The following is a 23,946-nucleotide window of genomic DNA, read 5'->3' on the forward strand; positions in this document are numbered from 1 at the left end:
GGATTTGTCCTTTGCGGAAGAGATTCCTGGGGTAAGCTAACAGCGGCGGTCTTGTGTAGCAGCTCTGAGAGCAAGGGGCTGGGAAAGGGTCTCTAGAAAACTAGGAGCCCCTTGAAGAGGAGGGTGGCAAAACGGGCACCCGCCGTGCCTTACGGAAAACGAGGCTTTTGCGTGTTGCCACAAGCCTTCCTGACGCATATCACTGGGTGGAGCCGAAAGGCAGCCGAGCTGCTTTTTAAACATTTGGTGATCTGGCCTGATGAGAAATTGTGCACGCAACTGATGGGAGCATGGTTATGCGGTGACATCACACAGAGTGAAACAGGGTGGTGATGACATCATGAGCCGGTGGCGCAACAGCAGCCTCAAGCCGTGACGGAGAAATTATTCCTTTCCAAAGAAGACCTAGAGATGTGGGTTTTGGATGTGGTTGCTCAATGCATGCTCAGAGGCACTCTTTGTCCTCATCATTGCTCCATCTTCTTCCAGGGCCTGGCCTTGGCATTGCAAAGTGTGTCAGTGGCTCCTCTGGACAGTTGGGCCCCTGTGGTTTAGATTGGCTTCCTGTCAGGCAGAAATTCAACAAGTGCAGCCTTCTTTTGTTTCCATAGCAACTCCTGCAGGATCAGTCCAGGGGTGTGTTTGGGCATTTAGCCTGGCATCCAGTACAGATGCCTCTGGGCAGGAAGCCAGAAGATGGCGCCTTTTCCTCCTATTAGTCCCCGGCAGCCTTTCAGGGGTCCACAAAGCTGGAGGCTGTACAGTCTTGGATCCCAAACGCCTTGGTACTCAGACGTTTTGGCTCACGAACACCGCAAACCTAGAAGTTAGTGTTCCAGTTTGCAAATGTTCTTTGGAACCCAAATGTCCGACGGGGCTTCCAATTGGCTACAGGAGCTTCCTGCAGCCAATCAGAAGCTACCTTTTGGTTTACGAACATTTTGGAAGTCGAACAGACTTCTGGAACGGATTCCATTCAACTTCCAAGGTACAATTGTATTCTCATAGCAAACGAGAGCTCAAGAGGAAAGGACTGTTAGATGAAACCCTGGGAGAGCCCATATATTCCAGTACTCTGGGCTGTAGTAAACTCTGTCCTGCTCACAGCAGACCTACTGAAAGTAACAAGGCCTAAGCTAATGTTGTCTGTTAACTTCAATGGGACTACTCTGAGCAGGAGCAACATTGGCCAGAACCCACTGTCTCCCTCCCCCCAATCCTACATGTTGCAGTCAGCCAATGTTAATCCTACTCAGAGTAGATTCAATGAAATCCATAGACATGACTAACATAGGTCCATTAATTTAAATGGGTCTGCTGTGACTTGGTTGGCTACAACCCTAACTATGTTGCCTCTGGAAGGCCAAGGAGCCTTTTTGACCCACCCACCCCAGAGCTAAACAGTCCTGCAAATTTTTCTTGACGCTTTGGAGAGGGGCATCTAAAGTTCTAAACACCATATTCTGTGGGGGGTGAGCTGCACCTGTTGGAATTCAGCCTGCCCCAGCTCTGCTAATGGAACAAGTGTGTGTGTTTGGGGAAAGCAGCCACCCTCTTTGGCCTGGCATAAAGCACTCCCTGCCCCCAGGAAGAAGCAAAAGGAAACCTCACCCACTATTCACCCTGGCCTCAAGCAAGCCCTGAGCAGAACCAGGAAGCCAGGCTGATGGGTGGCGGCAGCTGCTGCTGCTTTGAGGAAGACGCTGGCCAGGCCACACCTTGCACTACTTCCCTGTGAGTAGGGTATGAATCAGGGCCAGCTCCTAGGGGAGGTAAACAAACAGGGGCTTTTCCTCTCCACTGTCTCGCCAGCTCATGGTGCCCAGTGGGCAAGGAGGTGGCTTGCCATAGAGTGAAACTCTAGCACCCACCAGCAGGACAAGCAAGTTTTCAGGGGGCCACCAGCACTCTTGCGCAAAGGGTAGAGGTTGCGCAAAAGAGAAAGAGGGATCGGCACTGTTTGTTTGTTTTAGGAATTTATCAATGCCTCGCCCTTTAACCAAAAAGGCTTGCAAAAGTCAGCATTAAGGTGGTCCCTGCCACCTTTTTAGACTGCCCTGACAGTCTAAAAAAGACATGACACACAAGCTCTATATGCAATTCTTACTAAGCAATTATACGGCCTGCATAGATTCTGGCTATCTCAAAGAGCAGCAGCTCAGCCGTTGTTTAGGCTGCCTTGCCCCTGATGAAGAGCACACACAGAGAGCGGATCCAGGAGCAGAGGCGATGGCAGGATCCTGGGCGAGAGAGCCTTCTTCAGCCAGAGGGCCACCTTCCTTTCTGGGAAACCTTCCAGGGGGGCACATACCAGAAGTGGGCAAAAGTGGCAGAGCAATAAATCTTATCTTTGGACAGGAGGCTACTTTCTACAGCCTGGCAAAAGGTCAGTGTGTTCAAGGGGACATTCCAGACTTGCAAGAGCTGGTGAGGGGTGTGGCTTGAGGACAGTCTCAAGGGTCACATTGGAACCCTGAAGTGAGGTCCTCCATCCCTGCTGAAACTGAAGGCCAGGGCTGCATCCTGGAAGATTACCATGAAGAAGAGGGATCCCTTGAGAAAAGCGTGTGTTAAGCTCCAGCATTCCTGAGAGTCAGGCTGGGATGATTTGCTGGTGCAAGATCTCCCTCTGCTGGCAAGTCACTAGAACTCATGGAAATCCAACAAAACTGAGTGTTGGAAGATTCAGAACGGATAAAAGAAAGTACTTCTTCAGGCACAGCAGTCAGACTATGGAACTCACTGCCACAGGAGGGCAGAGGTGGCCACTTGGATGGCATTTTAAGAGGATTAGATAAATTCAGGGAGGAGAGGGCTATCGAAGGCCACTAGCCACAATGCCTATTCTCTGCTACCACAGCCAGCAATGCTTCTGAGAACCACAAAATCAGGTTACTGCAAACCACAGGAGGGGAGAGGGCTGTTGTGCTCGAATTCTGGTTGAGAGTTTCCCATCATGGGCATCTTGTTGGCCACTGTGAGAATAGGGTGATGGACCGGATGGGAAAGTTTTTCTCCCTCTCTCGAAACACTGGAACTCATTGATATCCACCCAAGGTTTTTTAAACAGAGCCTGATATTCCTGTGTTGCATTGTCTTCTGTTTGTAGGCACACACGGTAAACCCGGTCTTACGACCGCAGCAGCACCCGCTGACCTGGAACGCAAAGTATTAGCCTGTAAGGAAACGTATCATTAACTTGAAGACTGCTGACCTAGGATGAAATTATAAGGAGGCAAGAAATTATTAATTTGAGGGAGGGTGGGTGGGTGATCCTGGAAGGAAGAAAACCAGAAGAGGCCTGGACAATGGGGTCAGCCTCTTTTCTTTGGCCTTAGCCCCAGCCCTGGCCAGCCGTCCATTGTCCTCCTGGGCAAGGATGGGTCAAAGGCTGGCTCAAGCATGGCCAGAGTGTTGTTAGCCCAGAAATGGAAACAAGAAGAAATTCAGACGAAAGAAGTATTTGTTGTTGTTGTTTAGTCGTGTCTGACTCTTCGTGACCCCCTGGACCAGAGCACGCCAGGCACTTCTGTCTTCCACTGCCTCCCGCAGTTTAGTCAAACTCATGCTGGTAGCTTCGAGAACACTATCCAGACGAAATTAATGGACTATGCAAAATTGGACAAAATGACAGGAAGGATTTGAAACCTGTGGGACCAGAGATTTACAGAAGATTGGAAGAAGTATATGAATTATTTGAAGAGCATCTGTAATCAACAAATTACGCTAGTAGGATTACAAGAAGTTTTGTAAGGAGAAATATACGAAGTGTTACAAAGTAGAAAAAGATAGTGATATTGGTTATGAGATTGAAATGTACTAGGGAAGATAAGAAATGCATACTGAGAGATTAGATTGGAAAATTTTCAGGGGCCACTAGGGACGCATCGGAAGATGGCTGACAATAACATCTCTCCGACCCACACGAGGTAATTAGGAGGCTGTGATGGGAGTAAATAGCCTCCCTACCCCCCAAGGTTGTGGGGGGGGCTGCCCTTGCCTGCTGTGCCCTACACCACCCCCGAATTTGTGGGGATGGGGGCACTAGGCAGAAAGCCCTCCTGTGGATCTCGGTGCTCCTGGACACTGTCTCTGATCTGCGCCTCTAGCTGCAATAACTTCAAAAGAAGCAATTAGGAGGAAGTGAATGCACATATTTCAAGGAAGGAGGGGGAGTAAAGACTGCTAACTGAAGAGATCTCTGATAAACAAGACGGGTCGGAAGAACAAGAATAAATCATGAGAAGATCACCAAGGCTCGGTATGGCAAAGGGACTGGATGGGGGAGGGGGAAAACTTTCCTTTCTTTCCTCTATGTGATTAACCAAGAATCCCCCCCCCCCAAGTCAGAAATGCCGTTTAAATGACTTAAGCTGTGGATTTATGACTGTGTGGAGATTATTTTCTAACCAAAGCATGTTTCAAGAAGATAGTGGAAAGTATAAGAGCTTTGGAATGACGCAGTTAAAAATACCGTCGCCATGTTGGCAAGTTCTGTCGGAGGACTTAAGTCTGGGAGGAGGAACAGAGCTGTTTTTATATTGTGGGTGAGACTCCTCAGAGGGACTTAAGAGCGACAGATTTGAGAGATTAATGATGGAAAGAGCGATGTTATTTATTAAAGCGATGATATATGGAAACCATCTTGATATGAGGATTGGACGAACGGAAAAATTCACACAGGATTATAATTGGTGTTTATCTGCTTAAGGAGATTATCAGAAGAGATCATAAAGAAAAAAAGAAAAAATATACAAACAAGATGAGATGTGGAAACAGCAAGATAAGACTGGATAGAATTATGAACATTATTTGGACTGATTTGGATATTAATGCAGTAGCAAGAAGATGATCGGAATCCCCCTTCGGAACTTGAAATATGGGTCCCCTCAACAAAAATTTAAAATTCGGCTTTGTAATTCGGAATTTATGTGATATGATTTAATTGGTCAGCTAATAAAAAATATTTTTTAAAAAAATAGATTGGAAAATTTTCAGACAGGATTGATGGAAGTCAAAAATTTGAATAAGATGTAAAAGTATGTTTAATTATTGTTGAAAATGATATGTTAAAAAACTAATAAAAAATTATATACAAAAAAAAGGGCTGGCTCAAGCAGGTGTGAGGCCAGGTGCAGCAAACCCCGCCCACCTGTGGGGAAGGGAGGGCGGAAATTCTGGGGAAACGGTTGGGGGGAGAACAAATTATCTTAAACCAAACAGGCTAATTGCCCCTTGGATTCGTCCTCTAAAAGGGGCCCCATAGCGCCCTCCTAAGCTTTGACCCCTCTAAAGAGGGTAATAATAAGACGTCACACAAGAAACAGGAAGCGCAGCTCGGTACTCTAGCCACCGGCCATCTTGCCGCTCTAGCCGAAGCTTCTCGCTTGTCCTCCTCCGGGTGGGGCTCCCATTTGAACAAGCCGCTTCCCGGCATCCTCCGCGCTCCACCTGCCACCAATTCAGGGCGCGCGGGGGATGCCGGGAAACGGGAGGGATGATTCAAATAGAGAGGACGGGAGAGGCGGAGCGAAAGGCCGGGTACAGCAGGAGTCGGATGGCGGACGGGTAAGCGGCTTGACCGCCATAGAGCTTGGCAGTGCTAGAAGGGCGTTTCCTGTCTCGGGGGCGGGACGCCTGGGATCCCTCGCTTCCCTTAGAATCAGAGACAAAGTCACTGGCTGTGAGGGCAGTTGACGCCGACGCCGCCCTGGCAGGAGAACATCCGGGGCTTTGGGGGTAGAGCTCTGATTGGCTAGCTGCGTTCTGCGGGCGTGGGAAAAACCCGCAAAACTTTCCGAAGTCTTATGTGTGGTTTTTTTTTGCTTTGCTTTTTTCCGCTCTGGTGTTTTATGCGGGGGGGGGGGGAGTGCATAAATACTTTAATAAGTACTTCCATAAATAAACTGATTAATTAAAATGAAATGGCCCTGCAACCGCAGCCCATGCGCTTCAGCCTGTAGGTTGATGCAAAAAATAATAATAATTGATACCCAGAGGCAGCATTTCAACGGGCAAGTTCCCAGAATGGCTTCTGGCATACATAACTGTGCGTGTTTATTGCACCCATGGACGGTATAAATTAAAGCGGCAACTGTAAAAGCACAAAACCCCAGCGGTTTAGCCATATAAAAATTCTGGCTTTGGAAACGGCATGGTTTTTTTCACTTGAACTAAAGACTGCAGCAACCCTGCCCTGGGTAAACCTCTCTGGGGAGGGAGGATGGGGAGTTACTGGCAAGTGAAGATATTGGAGTGGGTGTGAAAGGGAGGTTTGCAGTTTGTTCCACTGGAGAAGAGAGTTGCCGCTGGGTGTGACCAGAGGCGGGAATATTAAACAAGGTGGTTAGAAGCATTTGTTTGTGAACGATGGAAGCATAATCCAGAAAGAATATGTAATAAACAAAAATCTGCCCTTATTCCCTTATGGGGGACACAAGAGCCCTTATAAAGTCCTTTGTAGGCTTTCCATTGGTCAGAGAAAATAATAGAGGCCAACCAGAGAAGCAAAACAGCTAGTAAGCCTGATCTTTATTGAAACTGTTGCAACAGGTTACCTGTTAATGGCTACTTGATTAGATACTCTGGGAAGCCTGGCCAGTCTTTTGTAATGACAAATACTTAGTTCCTGAGCCAGCTCACAGGCTCACCCTATTCATACACAGACATACCCTTAAGACAGGGTTTGTGAAGGAAAAGACAATGGGGAAGCTTTTCCATTTTCCTTTGACCTTGCAGAGAAATATTTGAGGTCAATTTGGGAGGGGCAAAATGGTTTCAGAACTTTTTCCGTGGGGTTTCAGACATGTGGTTTATATATGCAGTTATGAACATTTATCATATATAATATCGTTATATCATATATATATATATATATAGACTTTAAATTTTTTGTTTCAATATTAAAAGTAATTAAAAGCAGAGTATAGGCACAAACAAATCTTAGAGAAGGAAAATGTAAATGTACTTCTGTAAAATGCGGAAGGGAAATGTGATGGAAATGTAAGAAAATAAGAATGAAAGACTGTGAAGTGGTCATTATATTGGTACATACCACCCCAATCTCTGAGCTGCGTGAGATTCCAATCATCTTGGCGTTTACCCAGGGTCTGTGTTTCCTTTGGAAGTTAGGCACAGCAGAAACTGTAGTGTCTTTATGATAATATGGTTTGTTCACACACACACAACCTGAGTCTACAGGGGAGAGAGGGTTCAGAGCATTCATATCTGCAGAAGATTATTTGGTCTTCTGAATCAATTAGCTCAGTCAGTAGAGCATGAGACTCTTAAGATTGTAGGTTCACACCCAACGTTGAACAAAAGATTCCTGCATTGCAGGTTGGGCTAGATGACCCTCATGGTCCCTTCCAACTCCACAATTCTATGATTCTATTATTGTTAGGAGAGCAGCAGGCTTAGGTCTGCAAGCAGAGGAACCAGCCATGCTGCCTGTCCCTTTGTTACAGCCTGCTCCAGCCAGCCCACCAAGAGTTCTACTGGCCCTCCTTCTTCCTTGCTTTTCAAACCTCTTGCAAAATGCCACAATTTCCCTTGCCATCCAAGCCTGAAATCCTAAACCTTTGCCTGTTCACCATACCGCATCTGCTATTAGGCAGTACCACCTTCTTTTGTACTACATGATGGTTCTTCCCAGGTGATTCCTGGTCAGGAAGCTGATTCAGCACTGCTTTATCTACATCTGGCACCCAGGCTGACTCCAAGCATTTATTAATACCTCACATTTACTCTATAAATTATGGGTGCCTTGAACCCACAAGCGATGGCACCCAGAACTTGTAACAATATGTAAGGATTACAATATGCAAGATTAAAATTAACTACAATTTAAACTACATTAGCCCACCTAAATTCTACCAACTCTCTGGCTAACATTTATAATATTTCCAAGTGTATAGCATTTTAGTTTAAGAAAGGGACAGAGCTCCAAATTCAAAGTGGAATTCTAGGAAATAGAATCAATTTCAGATGGAAAGTAGTGGAGAGCAATATGGCATGCAAGATAGAGAATACTGGAAAATCTGAATAAAATACAAGTCTAGCCTAAAATAATGATTTAAATATAATATATAATAGTGAAGGCTGACTCTCACTGTTTTCTTTTTGGCCAAAAGTATAGAATGAGAAATGGAAAATAACCCATATTTGAAGTTCTCCACAAGCCAAAACCAAAAAAAAGTTTTAGTGCCATAAAAATGATTGGGTACCATGTGATAAGAGAGAAGGAATGTCTGTGGAAAACGCAGCACAGAAACACCTAATGCAGCACAAATTATTCCAGCAGCAAGAATGAAATCTATAAGCGAAGGTGGGTTCCAGAGAAGAGATAAATTACAGAATAAAAAGGTATGGGGAGGGAGGCTGCTTATGTGAAAAAGAGATTAATTTGGAATCTCAGATTTCTTCACAACACAAACCTCCCCAAGTTTTACTGCTTGTGTGGCTGGTTCGTTTCATTCCCCCTTTTGCTTGCAACTAAAACTTCTTTTTGCCTTGGTAAAAGTGTCGTTTCCTCTGTGAGCAGAGCCCTGCCTCATCTTCTCAGTCCCTGCTTCAGGGTTGAAAATTTGTTGTTTCTCTTTGGGACACTGACTGGATTTCCCTTTCTAGGTGTGCAGACAGTATGCAGACAGTTGACCTCCTTGAGAAGAACTTGGTGAGTTTCCCTCCCACCTTCTTGCTGTGGATGGATGGCTCTTTGGATGGGGGGGGGGGTGCAACACCTCCCTCCTCCCTCCCTCCTTCCTTCCTTCTTTCTTTGAAGCCTTTATATCCTCTTGTGTTCATTCTTTCTCTACAATGTCTTTCCTGGGAGAAAAGGTGAATGGGAAGCAACTTAGGGAAGTCGCAGTGGGGTTTTCCTCTGGGATTGCAAAATGGTGGCTTCCAGCTCTGTCCTGGAGGCCCCTTATTTTCCCCAGATATATAAGCTGGGATTCCCCACTTTGTGGCCCGGCATAGACAGACATGGGTCCCAAAAAGGCAGCATGCTTCTGTTGCTGCTGCTGCGTTTATTTCTTCTTCAAATGCCCCAGGAGCACACATTGTCTAACTGCTGAAATGAAGTTACAGATAGGTAGCCGTGTTGGTCTGCCATAGTCAAAACAAAATAAAAAAATTCCTTCCAGTAGCACCTTAAAGACCAACTAAGTTAGTTCTTGGTATGAGCTTTCATGTGCATGAAGGAGTGTCTCACCTGGAGACAGGACTACCAGCCTTGGTACATGGGGAGCGGGGGGGGGGGGGGAGATTCTGAGCTTGGACTCCACTGATTTCTTCTGTCACCCTGGTGTTCCTGTAGCTCTTAGAGCTGGATCCTTAAAGGGGCACTTGGAACTGCTGGGTAGGAGGCCTGATTTGAACAAGGTTGTTGACTAAGAGAATCTGCCAGGAGCAGAGACTTTTCAGGCTGCTTCATGTGTCCAGGATTCCCAAAATAGTTAAAAAAAACTTCTTTGAAAGATGGCAGGCGTAGGGTTGGACCCTGCCAATGGCATAGACCGGGGGGGGGGGGGCGGGCGGGCGCAGAAAACACACCTCTCCACTCTGGCTAGGTGCCTGCTTGCACACTCCCCGGACTGCTCCTCGGCTGCTCTGGGAGGCCAGGCACAACTCCTTGCCAAGGGCACAAGGGAGCCTAGATGCACCTCCCTCAGCACCTAGTGTGGCCAATGGTCAGGGATGGTAGTGATGGAAAACAACATCCTTACCCCTGACAAAAGTTCTCTTGCCACTACCTAAGCCACCCAGGCAGCCTTTCCTGATCTCTCTGTGTGATGATGGGGGTCCTGAGTGTCTGTCCCTTCACTGCAAGGGGGGGTGGGTGCTGGCTATATTGGGGAGATGGCCTTTGTGGGCGCTGATTCCAATCCTCACACCTATATCTGTCTTGTTCCCCAGAAAAAAATCCAGGACCACTTATCCCTTCTGGACATGCTTCAGATGAAGGTGAGAGCAGGCTTCGCTCCTTGGGGGGGCGGTGCAGGGTGGGGGGCAACAACAGGCAAGATATGGGACCTAGTCTTTCATGAGCTGGTGGGGGAATGGGCATCTAATGGGGGACCCTTCTGAGCCTTGTGGTGCAAGTTCAGCTTTTTGAGTTTGTCTGCCGTTGAAACAAATGGGAGGCGGCTTTGGAGAGTTAGGCAGGGAGGAATGGCAGCGCACGGGGGGTAGGCAGGCACAGGCTGGTGGGGATCATGACCCTCATTGTGCTATGTGGAGGAAGGACCGCAGCTCAGCATTAGAGCACCTGCTCTGCATGCAGAAGGCCCCAGGCTCAGTCCCCACTGGCAGCATCTCCAGGGAGGGCTGGGAAAAGACTCCCCTACCTGAATTCCTGGAGAGAGCTGCTGCCGGTCAGTGTCAACCATGCTGAGCTCGCAGGACCAAGGGTCTGCCTCTGTATTGGGCAGCTTATTAGAGGGCCACCACTCTGTGGCAGACCCTTGCTTGGCTTGCAGAAGGACCCAGGTTCAATCCGCAGCAATGTCTCCAGGTAAGGCTGAGAGTGTCTCCTGCCTGCACCCCGGGGAGCCACTGCTGCCAGGCCGTGTGGGCAACACTGAGCTAGACAAACCGTGAGAGTAGGGCTCTGATTATTTTGTTGTTGTATATATTTCAACAACTACTCAAAGCGTGAGTAGCACTGGCGTGGTAAAAGTGGACCGTTGCGGTAACTTGAAAATGATAAGGCAGAGGAAATTTTCATCCATACCAGCGACTTGGACATGTGAGATAATCCAGTACAGTGGTACCTCAGGTTAAGTACTTAATTCGTTCCGGAGGTCTATTCTTAACCTGAAACTGTTCTTAACCTGAAGCACCACTTTAACTAATGGGGCCTCCCTCTGCTGCCGCGCCACCGGAGCACGATTTCTGTTCTCACCCTGAAGCAAAGTTCTTAACCCGAGGTACTATTTCTGGGTTAGCGGAGTCTGTAACCTGAAGCGTATGTAACCCGAGGTACCACTGTACAGCCATTTTAAGAAAAATATGAAATGTGGTTTATTTTTAATGTGATCTGTCATGGAATCCCACTGGAGAAGATAACAATGGTTATCCAGATGTCGTTGCTGGTTGCAAAGGGGGCCCCATTCACACTTCAGGGCCGCCACCGTTCCTGTCGGAGCAACATGGCACATGGGCAGGGAAGGTTGAGACTGCAGCCCAGCTATAGCTGGCGAGGGGTCCACAGACTTCCCCTATGTGTGCTCAAAGAAGGCCAGGTTGTGGTGAGGGCAGCAGGGGCAGCAAACAAGTGACGGTCTGCTTCAACTATGGCCCCCCATATCTTGTTGGCCCCCAACTCCCACCAGTCCCAAGAGTCAGCATGGGTGGCCAGTGGTGAGAGATGTTAATGGGAGCTGTAGCAGCTGTGAGCCCTGTTTAAACATATTTTCTGAGTTTTCCTTTGACATCCTAGGTGACAGATGTTTGTGCGGGGTGTGAGGAGACGCGACGGGACATGGAGGCCGAGGAGGAGAGGCTGGCAGAGCTGGAAGCCCAGTTGAAGATCCAGAATGACACGTTGGACGAGGAGGAGGAGGACGACGACAAGAAGGATGACGAGGAGGAGGAGGACGACGACGACGACGACGACGAAGATGACAACGACGATGAGAGGGAGAATGGTATACTGGAGACGGTCAGGACCAACATAGCTCAGCTGAGGGTAAAGATAGAAGCCATGTCCCAGGAGGCTACTGAGCTGGCGGCAGATTTGACCAGGTGTGCCCAGCAGAAGATGGTCTTGGCAGCAGGCCTTGAGGAGGTCCTGAAGGGCAAGCAAGGTGCCCATCAGCGGCGGGCAGAGCCCCTTTCCTGTGACCAGAAAGCAAAGCGCCTGAAAGAGGACGGAGGAGAAGGAGACCAGGAAGTCCCAGCTCCATCTCTACTGCTGCAAGAGGAGGCGGCTGCTGACCTCAGAGCAGAGGACCCTTCTGTCCAGGAAGAGGTGAGCTCTGGTGAGGGCCTGGCTTGGCTCTGACGGGGTGTTCTTTGCTTAAAGGCCAGAGGGGCATATCCTACAGGGGTGTCTCCTTGGAGAAGGGATGTAGTTCAGTGGCAGAGCAGATGGTCCCTGCTGGCAGCATCTCCAGGTAGGGCTGGGAATGTCCCCAACCACATGAAGAGCTTGCTGGGTCAGGCCAATGAGCCACTTAGCAGCCCAGCATTGTGGCTGAACAGTTGCCTGTGGGAAGCACAGGAGCGTTCGATTGGAGCACGTTAGCACTTTCTCCCCTCCTGTGTTTTTCCAGCAACCGGCATTCAGAAGCAGGAGCCTGGCGTGCCACTGCTGCCCATCAGTGTAGGCAGTATTGAGCTAGATGGGCCAGTGGTGTGGCTTGATAGAAGGCATCTTCCTGTGTTCCTCAGAGAAGGGGAAGCCTCTCTTCCAGCCCCGATTGCCACAGGAAGGATAGCTCAGTTGGTAGAGCACGAGACTCTTAATCTCATAGCCATGGGTTCAAGACCCACACTGGGCGAAATATTCCTGCAGTGCATGGCCCCTTCCAACTCTTGTGATTCTGTGATCTAAGGCAGGGATTGGGGAGACCCGTGGCTTTTTCTGGACTACAACTCCCAGCATCCCTGGCCATTCACTCAGCTGGCTGCTGCGCATTTTTAGGGTCCAGCATGATCCGGAAGGCACTGGACTTGGCTCCACATAAGGCAGCAAGAGAACGGGGGCTTCCTTGTTCCGTCACCGGGCCCAAGCTGGCAAGCAGCTTTGGCTGCAGCCACCTGTTTCGTTTCCCACAATGCCCCAGGCCAATGCTAGGTTCAGGGGCATTATGGATAATTTTAAAAGGGTAGCTGCATCTGGCCTGCTGCTTGGAGTACTTGGGCCATAGTGATGGATGTGGGGGTGCTCAGCAGTGCCAGGAAGTCTGTATATGAAGGTGTCTGAGTGAATCCTAGGGAGGCAGAGGAGAGAATGAGCCCTATATAGAAGGTGCGGCAATGTGAGGGAGGCCCCTGACTCATCCTGCTCAACTCTGGCGCTACCTGAAGCAAAAGGGCGCTGGATCTATCGACTGTTCCAGACTGGCTGCAGAAGCTGAGTCAGTTCACTGGCTGGGCTGATTCTGAAGCCATGCCTTGTTGCTCCTGCAGGTCACGAGATTTATCTTTTTTTTTTTTATAATAATTTTTATTCGTTTTTCAAACAGATAACAAAAGTACCACAAAACAGCATAATTTCCAACTGATCGTTTCATACCCTTCTTTCTTTTGACTTCCCCATACCTCCCCATCCCTGCATCCTTGTTTAGTGATTCTTTAGCAACCCTTAGGTCCATTATCTTAATTCCCTTTCATAAAAGTTCCTTTAGTTTTTTTGATTACTGCTGCAATTTCTTTACCTCTTACCCCCTGACATCTTAACATTCGTCAATTTTACAATTGTTCTTGAGATATATTTTAAATATCTTCCAGTCCTCTTCCACTGTCTCTTTCCCCTGGTCACGGATTCTGCCCGTCATCTCGGCCAGTCCCATAAAGTCAATCACCTTTGTTTGCCATTCTTCCAGAGTAGGTAGTTCTTGCGTCTTCCAATACTTTGCCAGTAGAATTCTTGCTGCTGTAGTGGCGTACATAAAAAAAATCCTATCCTTCCTTAACACCACTTGGCCAACCATGCCCAAAAGGAAAGCCTCTGGTTTCTTAGGAAAAGTCCACTTAAGGATCTTCTTAATTTCATTATAGATCATTTCCCAGAAAGCTTTAACCTTTGGGCAGGTCCACCAAAGATGGTAGAAGGTACCTTCAGTCTCATTACATTTCCAACACTTATTATTAGGCAAATGGTAAATTTTTGCAAGTTTGACTGGGGTCATGTACCACCGATAGATCATTTTCATAATATTTTCTTTTAAAGCATTACATGCAGTAAATTTGATACCGGTGGTCCATAACTGTTCCCAGTCAGCAAACATAATATCATGACCGATATCTTGTGCCCATTTTATCATAGCTGATTTCACCGTTTCATCCTGTGTATTCCATTTCAACAGCAAGTTATACATTTTTGATAAATTCTTAGTATTAGGTTCCAACAGTTCTGTTTCTAATTTTGACTTCTCTTTCTGAAATCCTATTTTTCTGTCCTGTTTAAATGTCTCATTTATCTGATGATAATGCAACCAATCTCGAACCTTAGGCTTTAGTTTCTCATAACTCTGAAGTTTCACCCTTTCACCATCATATTCTAAGATTTCATGATATTTTGGCCATTTAGAGTCCATATTAAGCTTTTTTACTTCCCTAGCTTCCATTGGTGACACCCACCTAGGGGTTTTACTTTCCAGCAGATCTTTATATCTGATCCAAACGTTATACAATGCTTTCCTCACAATATGGTTTTTAAAACTTTTGTACACCTTTACCTTGTCATACCATAAATATGCATGCCAACCAAAACTATTGTCGTACCCTTCCAGGTCCAAAATGTCAGTGTTCTCAAGAAGTAGCCAGTGTTTCAACCAGCAGAAAGCTGCCGATTCATAGTAAAGTCTTAAGTCCGGCAGGGCAAACCCCCCTCTATCCTTTGCATCAGTTAAAATCTTAAATTTAATTCTGGGCTTTTTGCCCTGCCAGACAAATTTTGATATGTCACGAGATTTATCTGAGCAGAGACGGGGGTCTTCCACACCTCCCTAGCAGGCTTGTATGTTCTCCTCCTTTCTCACTGGGTGTCCCAGCACTGGGTGTGAAGAAGGGCACTCTGCAAGTTGCATCAGGGTCTGGGGGAACCAGGGTTCGAATCTCCACTGGGCCAGGATGATACACTCTTGGTGTGACCTTGGGCTAGTCAGTGCCTCTCTCAGCCTAACCTACCTCGAGGGCATTAATTGAGGGAGAGAACTATGCACACCACTTTGGAGGAAAAGGTGGGAGATAAATTCAGTGAGTAACTAAAATAATAAAGTTCCTGGGTTGGGGGGTCGGGGCATGAAGAAACAGTGTGGCTGAGCCCAAGAAATGGGGGTGACAGGCAGTTGTTGTGGGGTGGGGGGCATTGCTGGAGCTGCAGACCTCTTGGCCCTAAGGACTCTGTTTTTCCCCGCAGGCTGACACTGGAGTCCTTCAGACCAGCTGCTCACCCCCTACTGAACAACACCCCATCCTGGCAACAGCGGGGCTGGGTTGTCGTGCCATTGAGGAGGAGGAGCTGGACTTAAGTAGTTGACCTCAAATGAGCTTCCAAATGCTGGGGTTGGTGGGGTGAGACGAATTGTGCTTTACACACAATTGGGAGAATTTGTCTGAAACCTTTGGGGCAAAAGTGTTTGCGATTTACTTGGGAAGTTGCCACAGAGAAGAGAGTGGCCAGAATCCAGGATGAAAAGGCTCCAGCAACTTTTAACTCCTCTCCATCCCTCCGCCAACATCCCCTCTAAAGAATTAACGCTGACCTATGACCTTCCCCCATTGACCAAAAGTTGTCTTCATTTAAGTGTGGTGCAACTGTGGACTGGCTGCTTGTAAGTTGTTTTCCAGTGTGCTATGCACATGTTTTTTGTTTGTGTGGGGAGAAAGACCCCAGTTGGGATTCTCTGCAAGCCTTTTTAACAGGAAAATAATCCTGGCGGTTCTCTCTGTGCCAGACATGCTTTCTTCCCTTCTAGTCCATCACAGATGATCAACGGGAGGCAACAGGGCAGATCTCCAAGCAGAGGAGAGTCTGCACTTTCAGGATCCCAGAGACTCTCAACAATTTTAGCACAGTCCCACAGTCAGGGCATTTCTGCCTAAGAAGGATTGCAGTGCAAACAGCTGCCTGCCTTTAAAAAAAGCAAAACAAAACTTGTGCTTTGTTTTGAAGTGCAGCTTGCTCTTTTATCGACAAATGCACTGTTTGCATAGCGATTTTCCTTCTGCTGAATATTTTTCTCCCAGTTTGGAAGTGGTTTAGTGCCTGAGCTCCAGTTCCCTCCTTGAGATCCTCCTCCTCTTCCTCCTAAGACTTTGTTTTTGGACTGCCTCTGGTTTTGTACGGAGTGGCCTTATTTTTAAATGTGTCCTGCTATGTATAATTATCCTGCTTAAAAATGTCTTTCATCCCTATGGGTGTCTTTTTGACTATTTTGGATTTCGAATAAAGTCCTTTGAACTTGCGCTGTTGCAGACATTTTCCTCTTAAGGACTTGCCGGCTGCACAGAGCGGAGCTCTAAAAAGTGGAATCGAGAAGTGTAAGAGCAGCCCATCTGGTCCAGCACCCTGCTCTCTACACTGACCCACCAGAGGCCCCAAAGGGAAGCAGCGGCAACAACACGCTTGCCTTCACTTGCAATCCCCATCAACTGGCATCATTCTGTATGCATTGACCACTGGGGGAGAGAGGTACTTGGGGCCCACCCATGTCCCATTGTCTCTCTTGTACAAAGCCAAGCAGTGGAGTCAGGTGTCCTCTGCATTCATGGGCTGTCTGGGGGCAGAGGGGCTCCTGCATCCCTTTCTAAAAGGGTGGTGGCTAAAGGCTGTGTGCATGCAGAACTCCCAGGTTTAATACCCTGCTGGCAGCATCTCTGCATAAGACTCGGAGAGATTCCCTGCCTTCAGTCCTGGAAAGCTGCTGCCAGCCAGTGTAGACAATACTGAGCTAGATGGACCCAATGGACTGACTCGTGCCAGAGGTGTCTGCAAACCTGACACAAATATCTCCCTGGCGGCGCCCAACCCCCGTTTCCCAGAGTTTTCAACCTTTTTCTAAAGGGGGGGGGCACTTCGGTCCAGCTCGTTTACATCGCGTGGTCCGACGTGCACTCGGCATGTAGGAGGTGCCCAGATCGCAGCCCAGGTGACCTCCCGTGAAGCCTCCCTCTAAGCGTCCGGTGCCCCTTAACAGCCCCCGCCCGGGGGAGTTTGCGCCACAGGAGGGCCAGCAAGCAGATCAGGTGGCCTGCCAGCTGTGCCATCCTTGCTAGGTGCCGGGATAGCACAGGGCGCTTCCCTGCTCCGCTCGCAGACTTTGCAGGGAGGTGCACAGGCCACGACAAGGCCAGAGAGGGGTGCCTCGCCCCCGATCGCGCCCATCTGGCAACCAGGCACCCCGGCAGGAGGGGACGTGAAGGGGCTTCATTGAGCTGGATGCAGGGCTCTCCGATGGGTGGCTGAGAGGAGAGGAGTGGGCTGCCCCAGAGGAAGTCCTCCTGACTCTCCTTCCCAGATTCTCAGCCTGTGGCGCCCTCCAAAATCTGGTGCCCTGGTGCCCTGCACCGCTAACATCTATGGGTAAGACGCCCCTGGGCAGCAGCAACCCTGCTGGGTGAGAATCCCTTGCAGATCGCTGTGCATTTGTAGCAGTGACCAGAGGAGGGATGACTACAGGGAGCAGTGCAGAGAGAAGAAATGCCAGGGTGCATCTGTTGCAGCACAACTGGATGCCTTCATCTGCCCCAGCTGAAACAAAACATGTCTCTCCTGCATCAGTCTCTCCAGCCACAGCAGGAGCTATAACGCTCCAGTGGGTTGACTTCACCCCTGAAGGTGCGCTCTTTTGTTGTCTCCTGAGACAGACAGATGCCAACCAACTGAACCATTCACCCTCTGTGCCCTGCCCAACGTGCATGCATGCCCTGGGCGCCAGCAAACTGCTACGCCTCTGCCCTTCACACACACACACACACACACACACACACCAAATTGAGGGGACTCCCCCCCCCTGCAAAGTTGATGGAAGTTGCAATTCAAACATTTTGTGTGCAATGTTTCTTGTGAGCCATTATGCGCCCCCCAATATTTAATTCAAGTTAGCACCCCTGCTGGCGAGCCACTGCTGCCAGCCCGAGTAGGCAATCCCAGGGCTCATTTCCAAGGCGCGAGAGTTCCCTCTCCTGGCAAAAGGGGTGCCAGGTGAGCCCCGATGCCTGGCAGGGAGGCTGCTAGTTTCCACACTGACTAGGGGCAGAGCTCTAGGCAGACGGATGTCTATCCTTGGGTTCTTGCTTTGGACTGCAATAACTTCGGGGGCAGCTGCTTCTTCACAGGTGGCGCTGTTCTGGCAACTTCGTCCCCCAAAGCTGTTGGTAGTCGCGACGGGTGGCGGCGTGGGAACCACCGGCAGGATGCTAATCCCGGCTCATCTGCCCAGCGGAGAGCGTCCGGCTCCCGCGCACGCATTTCAATGGGTCTACTCTGAGGAGCACCCAAAGCCCTCGCGCCTGACCCCGGAGAAGGAGGGCGCTGCTGTTGCGCGGAGGCTTTCCCGGCGAGGAAAGCGCTTTCCCCTCCGCCTCGCCTCGGGGGTCCCCGACGCGCCCCTCCCCGCCTTCAAGGCGGCTTCGTCGGAGGCGCGGCGATCTCCGCCCCGAGGAGCGCGCGGCGTCGGGCTGCTGGGCTGGGCTGAGCGGGTGGGGGCGCCGCCCCTCGACGGAGGCAGCTCCGCCGCCGCCGCCGCCGCCGGGAAAGGAGCGAAGCGGGCGAGGCGGACGCGCGGGCGGCTCCGGGTGCCTCCTCGATGCGCCCCGGCGGGGAGGGCAGCGGCGGCCGCCATGGGGTCGTGCGTGACCAAAGGTGAGCCTCTCCGCCGCCGCGCCGCCCAAGGTCAAGGGGGAGAGGGGCTCCCTTCCTCCGGAGGGGCGCCCGCCGGGGACGAATGAGCAAAGCCGCCGCCCTTGGGGACGGGGAGGGAGGGCGAGAAGGGTCTGCTCCTCTCCCTCCCCATCCCCGGGGCGCCCGGGCTGGAGGGGGCGCGCTGGGCTCACCTGATCCGCCCCCCACCCGCTTCTTGGCCCGCGTCTGTTGCGCTGCTTTCAGCAGCGGAGGGACCAGAATCGCGCCCGGCGGGGGGAGCCTGTTGTTATTTTCCTTACCGCCCCTCCCTTCGCAGTTGCTGGGAAGGGAGACGCTTGGAATACCTGAGGTGGGGCAGGTCCTGGGTTCGGATTCTGACTTCCCCGTCAAGGCCTCTGGAGAGACGCGGGAGGGGGGCAGCCAGTGGGCTGGAGAACACGTGGACTGGTAGGAAACAGGACCTGAGGAGCCCTGGCCCCCTGCTGCCCCCTCCCCCCCCAACCCTAGCTGTCAACTTTTCCCTTATCTTGCGAGGAATCCTATTCAGAATAAGGGAATTTCCCTTAAAAAAAGGGAAACGTTGACAGCTATGCCCCCAACCCAGAGCAGCAGCAGCTGGGACCCCCAGGCTCCCTCCGAATCCGGAGACACGCCCCCACATCCATTGCCAGCCCCGCTAGCCTTCCTGTTGCTGCCAGCTGAGATGGCTAAATGGGGCCTCCACACCCAGGAGCAGTCTACCTCTGCACAGCCGCAGTTGTGGGTTTCTAGGGAGGCACCTGCTTGGTCTCTCCAGGGAAGGAGGAACCCACCATGGTCGGATCCAACAGGGCTCTTGTTTGTATTTTACACATGCTCAGTAAAGGTAAAGGGACCTCTGACCATTAGGTCCAGTCGCGGATGACTCTGGGGTTGTGGCGCTCATCTTGTTTTATTGGCCGAGGGAGCCAGTGTACAGCTTCCGGGTCATGTGGCCAGCATGGCTAAGCCGCTTCTGGCGAACCAGAGCAGCGCACGGAAACGCCATTTACCTTCCTGCCAGAGTGGTACCTATTTATCTACTTGCGCTTTGACGTGCTTTTGAACTACTAGCTTGGCAGGAGCTGGGACCGAGCAACTGGAGCTCACTCCATCGCAGGGATTTGAACTGCCGACCTCCTGATCGGCAAGCCCTAGGGTGGGATCCAAGCTGGTACTGGGGATCAACTTAAGATGGGGACAAAGCAGATCCCTAGGAGCAAGAGGCCTCTTGGAGTGAGCAGCCGTGAGTGCCAGCTTTTGACTCACACAGAGACCTTCCCCAAGCATGGGGGCTCTGCTGGTTTCTTAAGCAAGGGAGGAAACTTGCAAAGCAAGAGGAAGGCTGTAAGCTCAGGGACTGTGCTTATGACATGAGAAGAAGGCCATGTAAACAGAGGCTTAACTCCCAGGGAAGTGGGAGATGTTCAGAGCGGCAACAGGGCTTCTCTGTGTGTGACTCTGTGATTCCATCCCCTGCCGGCAGCCGATTTCAGCTTCTCTTGTTTGCACCAGACTGTCTGTGCTGAGACGGTTGAGACAAGGGTGAGGAGAGACTGAGAAACGCAGACCTGGGGAGAGAGGGAAGATTCAAATCTCCCTTCCATGGGGCACCTTTGGCAAACTGAGTAAGGTGGGGTCATAGCAGTGAAGGAAACAGCTGCTCTAGGCAAAGATGGGAAGAAATGGAGCGAGCCCTGGCTCCTTTCTGCAGAGCAAAGGACTGAAACAGGCTCTGTTGGAAATCAGTGAAGACTAGAACCTTACATTTAGTGCAGAGGGGGGGTGATGGCGAAGATCCTTGGCTCCTCCAAGCCAAGGCGCAATGGAACAAGCCCAAAGGTCAAGCTTTTGGCGTTGACTTACAGAGCCAGTCCTCTCAGCAAAATGCCAACCTCCTCCCTCCCTCCCTGACCACCACTGTCTGGGATTAGTAGGTGGTGGGTCCTGGCATGCGCCCTTCCACTCCCCTTGCGCCCCTTTAAAGGTGTCTGGTGGTGCCTGCTGGTTCTCAGCCACTTTTGTCCTGAAAGGAGCTCCCCACTAAAAAGGGGGGGTGTTGATCCACGTAGGCGCCTTTCTGAATGAAAAAAGAGCAGCTGCGGAATAGAGCTTTTGGGTTTGTCCTGAGTCCCCCTGGCTCCCCGGCTCCCTGCTGGAAGATGCGTCATCCAAACCCATTTGAAGTGTGTTTATTTCATTGCCTCGGATGTGAGGTGACTCAAAAATTTAAGGAACAGGAGACCTGCTGGATCCAGCCAAAGGCCTCTGAGCCCAGCCTCCTGTCCTTGCGGCAGCCAACCAGAAGGAAGCCGACCTGAGCATAATTCCAGCGCACTCCCAGCTTGCGATTCCTCGTATTCAGACTGCCGGATTAGATCATAGCCATAACCTTTGGCAGCTGTAATCCTCCTCTATGAATTTGTCTAATCCTCCCCCCTCAAAAAAGCCATCTAGTTTGGTGGTTATCATTGCCTCCTGCTGGGGTGAGTTCCATTGTTTAAATCTGTGCAGGGCATCCTTTTTATATATACAGTGGTACCTCGGGTTAAGTACTTAATTTGTTCTGGAGATCCGTTCTTAACCTGAAACTGTTCTTAACCTGAAGCACCACTTTAGCAAATGGGGCCTCCTGCTGCCGCCGCGCCACTGGAGCACGATTTCGGTTCTCATCCTGAAGCAAAGTTCTTAACCCGAGGTAACCTGAAGCATATGTAATCTGAAGCGTATGTAACCCGAGGTACCACTGTATAATAATAATAATAATAATAATAATAATAATAATAATTTATACCCTGCCCATCTGGCTGAGTTTCCCCAGCCACTCTGGGCGGCTCCCAATCGAGTGTTAAAAACAATACAGCATTAAATATTAAAAACTTCCCTAAACAGGGCTGCCTTCTGATGTCTTTTAAAGATAAGATAGCTGCTTATTTCCTTCACATCTGAAGGGAGGGTGTTCCACAGGGCGGGCGCCACTACCGAGAAGGCCCTCGGCCTGGTTCCCTGTAACCTCACTTCTCGCAATGACGGAACCGCCAGAAGGCTCTCTGAATCTCCCACCATTCAGCTTCTCTGAGTGACCCCACTGGGTCCAAATGTTATGAGAGAGGGAGGGAAAAAAAACATTTATTTCTTACTCAATACCAGGCATAATCTTATGCGTTTCTATCATGAGCCTGCACCCCACGGCTCTTCTCCCCCCCCCCAAGCTAACAAGCCCCCAAACCTCATAATCTTTCCACCTGGGGGAGTTGCTCCACCCCCTTCATCATTTGGGTTGCCTTTTTCTGAAACTTTTCCCAGCTCTACAATATTCTTGGTTTGCACTCTCCCTGCTCGAATAAAACATATCCCCAGTTTTGTGGAGAAGCCTGGGGGGGGGTAGCAGGGGATGGGGGGGGGAGAGGTCACAGCAGGACAGCCCCCTCCAGGAGGCTCTTCTGCCCCCAGAAGCTCTGCTGATGGTTTCTTTCTCCTCCTTCTTCCAGATTTCCTCACAAGCGCCCACAAGGACCAGGCTGTTGTCACCCCTCAGCTGGAAAGTCCCCCTGTTGCCCCACAAGAGAGCCATGGCCTTTCCAATGCCCCAGAGAAGGAGGGCAGCGAGGTAACTGCTTTTGGCATGACCCATCTCTCTCCCTTGGGAATGGTGGTGGATCTGTGGAGCTCCTAGATTTCTGGTCTCCTGTGCCTGCACTGACTGGCAGCAGTGGCTCTCCGGGGTCTCAGATGGCAGACGTTCCCAGCCCTACCAGGAGATTCCAAGGACAGAACCCAGGCACCTTCTGCATGCCAAGCAGGTGCTCTTCCTTTGAGACATAAGAAATGTCCTTATCCTGAGTCAGACCGTGGGATCCCATCTAGCTCAATACTGTCCACACTGACGGGCAGCGGCTTCTCTGTGGTTTCAGGCACAAGCAGTTTTCCCCCAGGAGATGCTGCCTGGGATTGAACCCGGGACCTTCTGCATGACAAGCAGGCGCTCTACCTCTGAGCTATGGCCATTCCTGGTGCCAGAGACCCAGAAAGAGCCGCTGCAAAACAGAGCAGGCAGCAGTGGGCCCGGGAGGAGATAACTTTCTCTCTTGCCTAAGGTGGCTTCCCCCACCTAAAAGCAGGTGATGCACCTGTCAGAATGAAACCCCCCCTTTTCCCAGTCCTGCTCTTTCACTCCCCCCACTCCTGACCCCCACTCCATCTGTTTTCTCTTCTTGCAGAAATGCTTCAAGCCCTCTGGCGGGCTCCTCTCCAGTGGAGACACCGGCTCCCCCAGCACCTACCACGTGACGGCCCTGGCCACCTCTTCCCTGGGGGGTAGGTACACCTGCTCTCCCCCTCGCACCCTTGACTTCCAGAACTGCACCATGTGGCCTGCTTCTTCCAGGCTCTGGCCCTCTCTCTGTTTCCAAATGTGCTCTTCAGAACATCTCTGGAAAACCAATAATAATAATAATAATTTATTACTTATACCCCAGCCACTCTGGGCGGCCCCAACAAAATATTAAAATACAGTAATCCATCAAACATTAAAAGCTTCCCTAAACAGGGCTGCCTTCAGATGTCTTCTAAAAGTCTGGTAGTTGTTGTTCTCTTTGACATCTGGTGGGAGGGCATTTCACAGGGCGGGTGCCACCACCGAGAAGGCCCTCTGCCTGGTTCCCTGTAACTTGGCTTCTCGCAGTGAGGGAACTGCCAGAAGGCCCTTGGCGCTGGACCTCAGTCTCCGGGCTGAACGATGGGGGTGGAGACGCTCCTTCTGGACCGAGGCCGTTTAGGGCTTTAAAGGTCAGCACCAACACTTTGAATTCTGCTCGGAAACGTACTGGGAGCCAACCCATAAGCAGGGCAAGACTTTAGCAAAACGATTCCACATGCATCCTTTCCCTGTGTCCCTAGCTCTGCTACTTTGGAACAAGGCATTTTCATTTAGCTGTCATGGCCAACGGCTGTTCCTGAACCAATTCTCCAGGAGTAGCATTGTCTCCTCTTTTATTTTTTATTTTAAGCAATCTTAAGTTTCCCATCGTTGCATTTCCATGCCCAGGAGTGCTTCACCTGTTGGATTTTTGGCTGCTGGCAAACTGTTCATAGGGGCCTGCTAGAAGCAGAGAGAGAAAATGCCCACTTAAAGAGGTGTGTGTGGTTTGTGTTGAGAAAATGGTCCCGAGAGAAGCGAAGGAAGACATGAGGAAACTGTTCCTGCTATGCTGGATCACAATATAATTGGCTCATTGTGAAAGAGCTGGATGTCAACACTCCTGCTTTCTCGGGCCTGGGAAAGCACCAGCCCACAAAACAGAATAAAGGTAAAGGGACCCCTGACCATTAGGTCCAGTTGTGGACGACTCTGGGGTTGCGGCGCTCATCTCGCTTTATTGGCCGAGGGA

General features: G+C 50.2%; 2 protein-coding genes across 6 annotated transcripts in view; both read left to right on the top strand.

Annotated features, from left to right (window-relative positions):
* The first annotated feature begins 5,392 nt into the window (after positions 1–5,392).
* Positions 5,393–16,139, top strand: LOC307223283 (uncharacterized protein). Of its 4 annotated transcripts, XM_079989215.1 has the most exons (6): positions 5,623–5,811; positions 8,133–8,326; positions 8,629–8,674; positions 9,919–9,966; positions 11,444–11,974; positions 15,092–16,139. In XM_079989215.1, exons 3-6 carry the CDS (start codon positions 8,642–8,644, stop codon positions 15,209–15,211), a joined length of 732 nt encoding a protein of 243 aa, XP_079845341.1. In that variant the 5' UTR covers positions 5,623–5,811; positions 8,133–8,326; positions 8,629–8,641; the 3' UTR covers positions 15,212–16,139. The 4 variants fall into 4 exon arrangements, with proteins under 4 accessions (XP_079845340.1, XP_079845341.1, XP_079845343.1 ...); XM_079989214.1 differs by lacking the exons at positions 5,623–5,811; positions 8,133–8,326 and adding an exon at positions 5,393–5,568; XM_079989217.1 differs by lacking the exon at positions 8,133–8,326.
* A 2,304-nt stretch (positions 16,140–18,443) lies between these two features.
* Positions 18,444–23,946, top strand: part of FAM131C (family with sequence similarity 131 member C) — a 71,743-nt gene continuing 66,240 nt past the window's right edge. For both annotated transcript variants that reach the window (XR_013841613.1, XM_079987274.1), the window contains exons 1-3: positions 18,444–18,538; positions 22,048–22,166; positions 22,777–22,873. Coding sequence is in view for 1 of the 2 variants with exons in the window: in XM_079987274.1 (XP_079843400.1) it covers positions 18,517–18,538; positions 22,048–22,166; positions 22,777–22,873 (238 nt within the window). In the remaining variant the exon portion in view is untranslated. The remainder of the gene's footprint in view (positions 18,539–22,047; positions 22,167–22,776; positions 22,874–23,946) is intronic.

Source organism: Podarcis cretensis (assembly GCF_951804945.1).
Source record: "Podarcis cretensis genome assembly, chromosome: 8".
Lineage (NCBI taxonomy): Eukaryota > Metazoa > Chordata > Lepidosauria > Squamata > Lacertidae > Podarcis > Podarcis cretensis.

Bases quoted from the DNA above. Each gene is read 5' to 3' on its own strand.
- LOC307223283 (XM_079989214.1), top strand. From the start codon at position 5,498: ATGATTCAAATAGAGAGGACGGGAGAGGCGGAGCGAAAGGCCGGGTAC. The intron at 5,569-8,628 runs GTAAGCGGCTTG...TTCCCTTTCTAG, and splicing joins AGGAGTCGGATGGCGGACGG to GTGTGCAGACAGTATGCAGA. The intron at 11,975-15,091 runs GTGAGCTCTGGT...TTTTCCCCGCAG, and splicing joins ACCCTTCTGTCCAGGAAGAG to GCTGACACTGGAGTCCTTCA.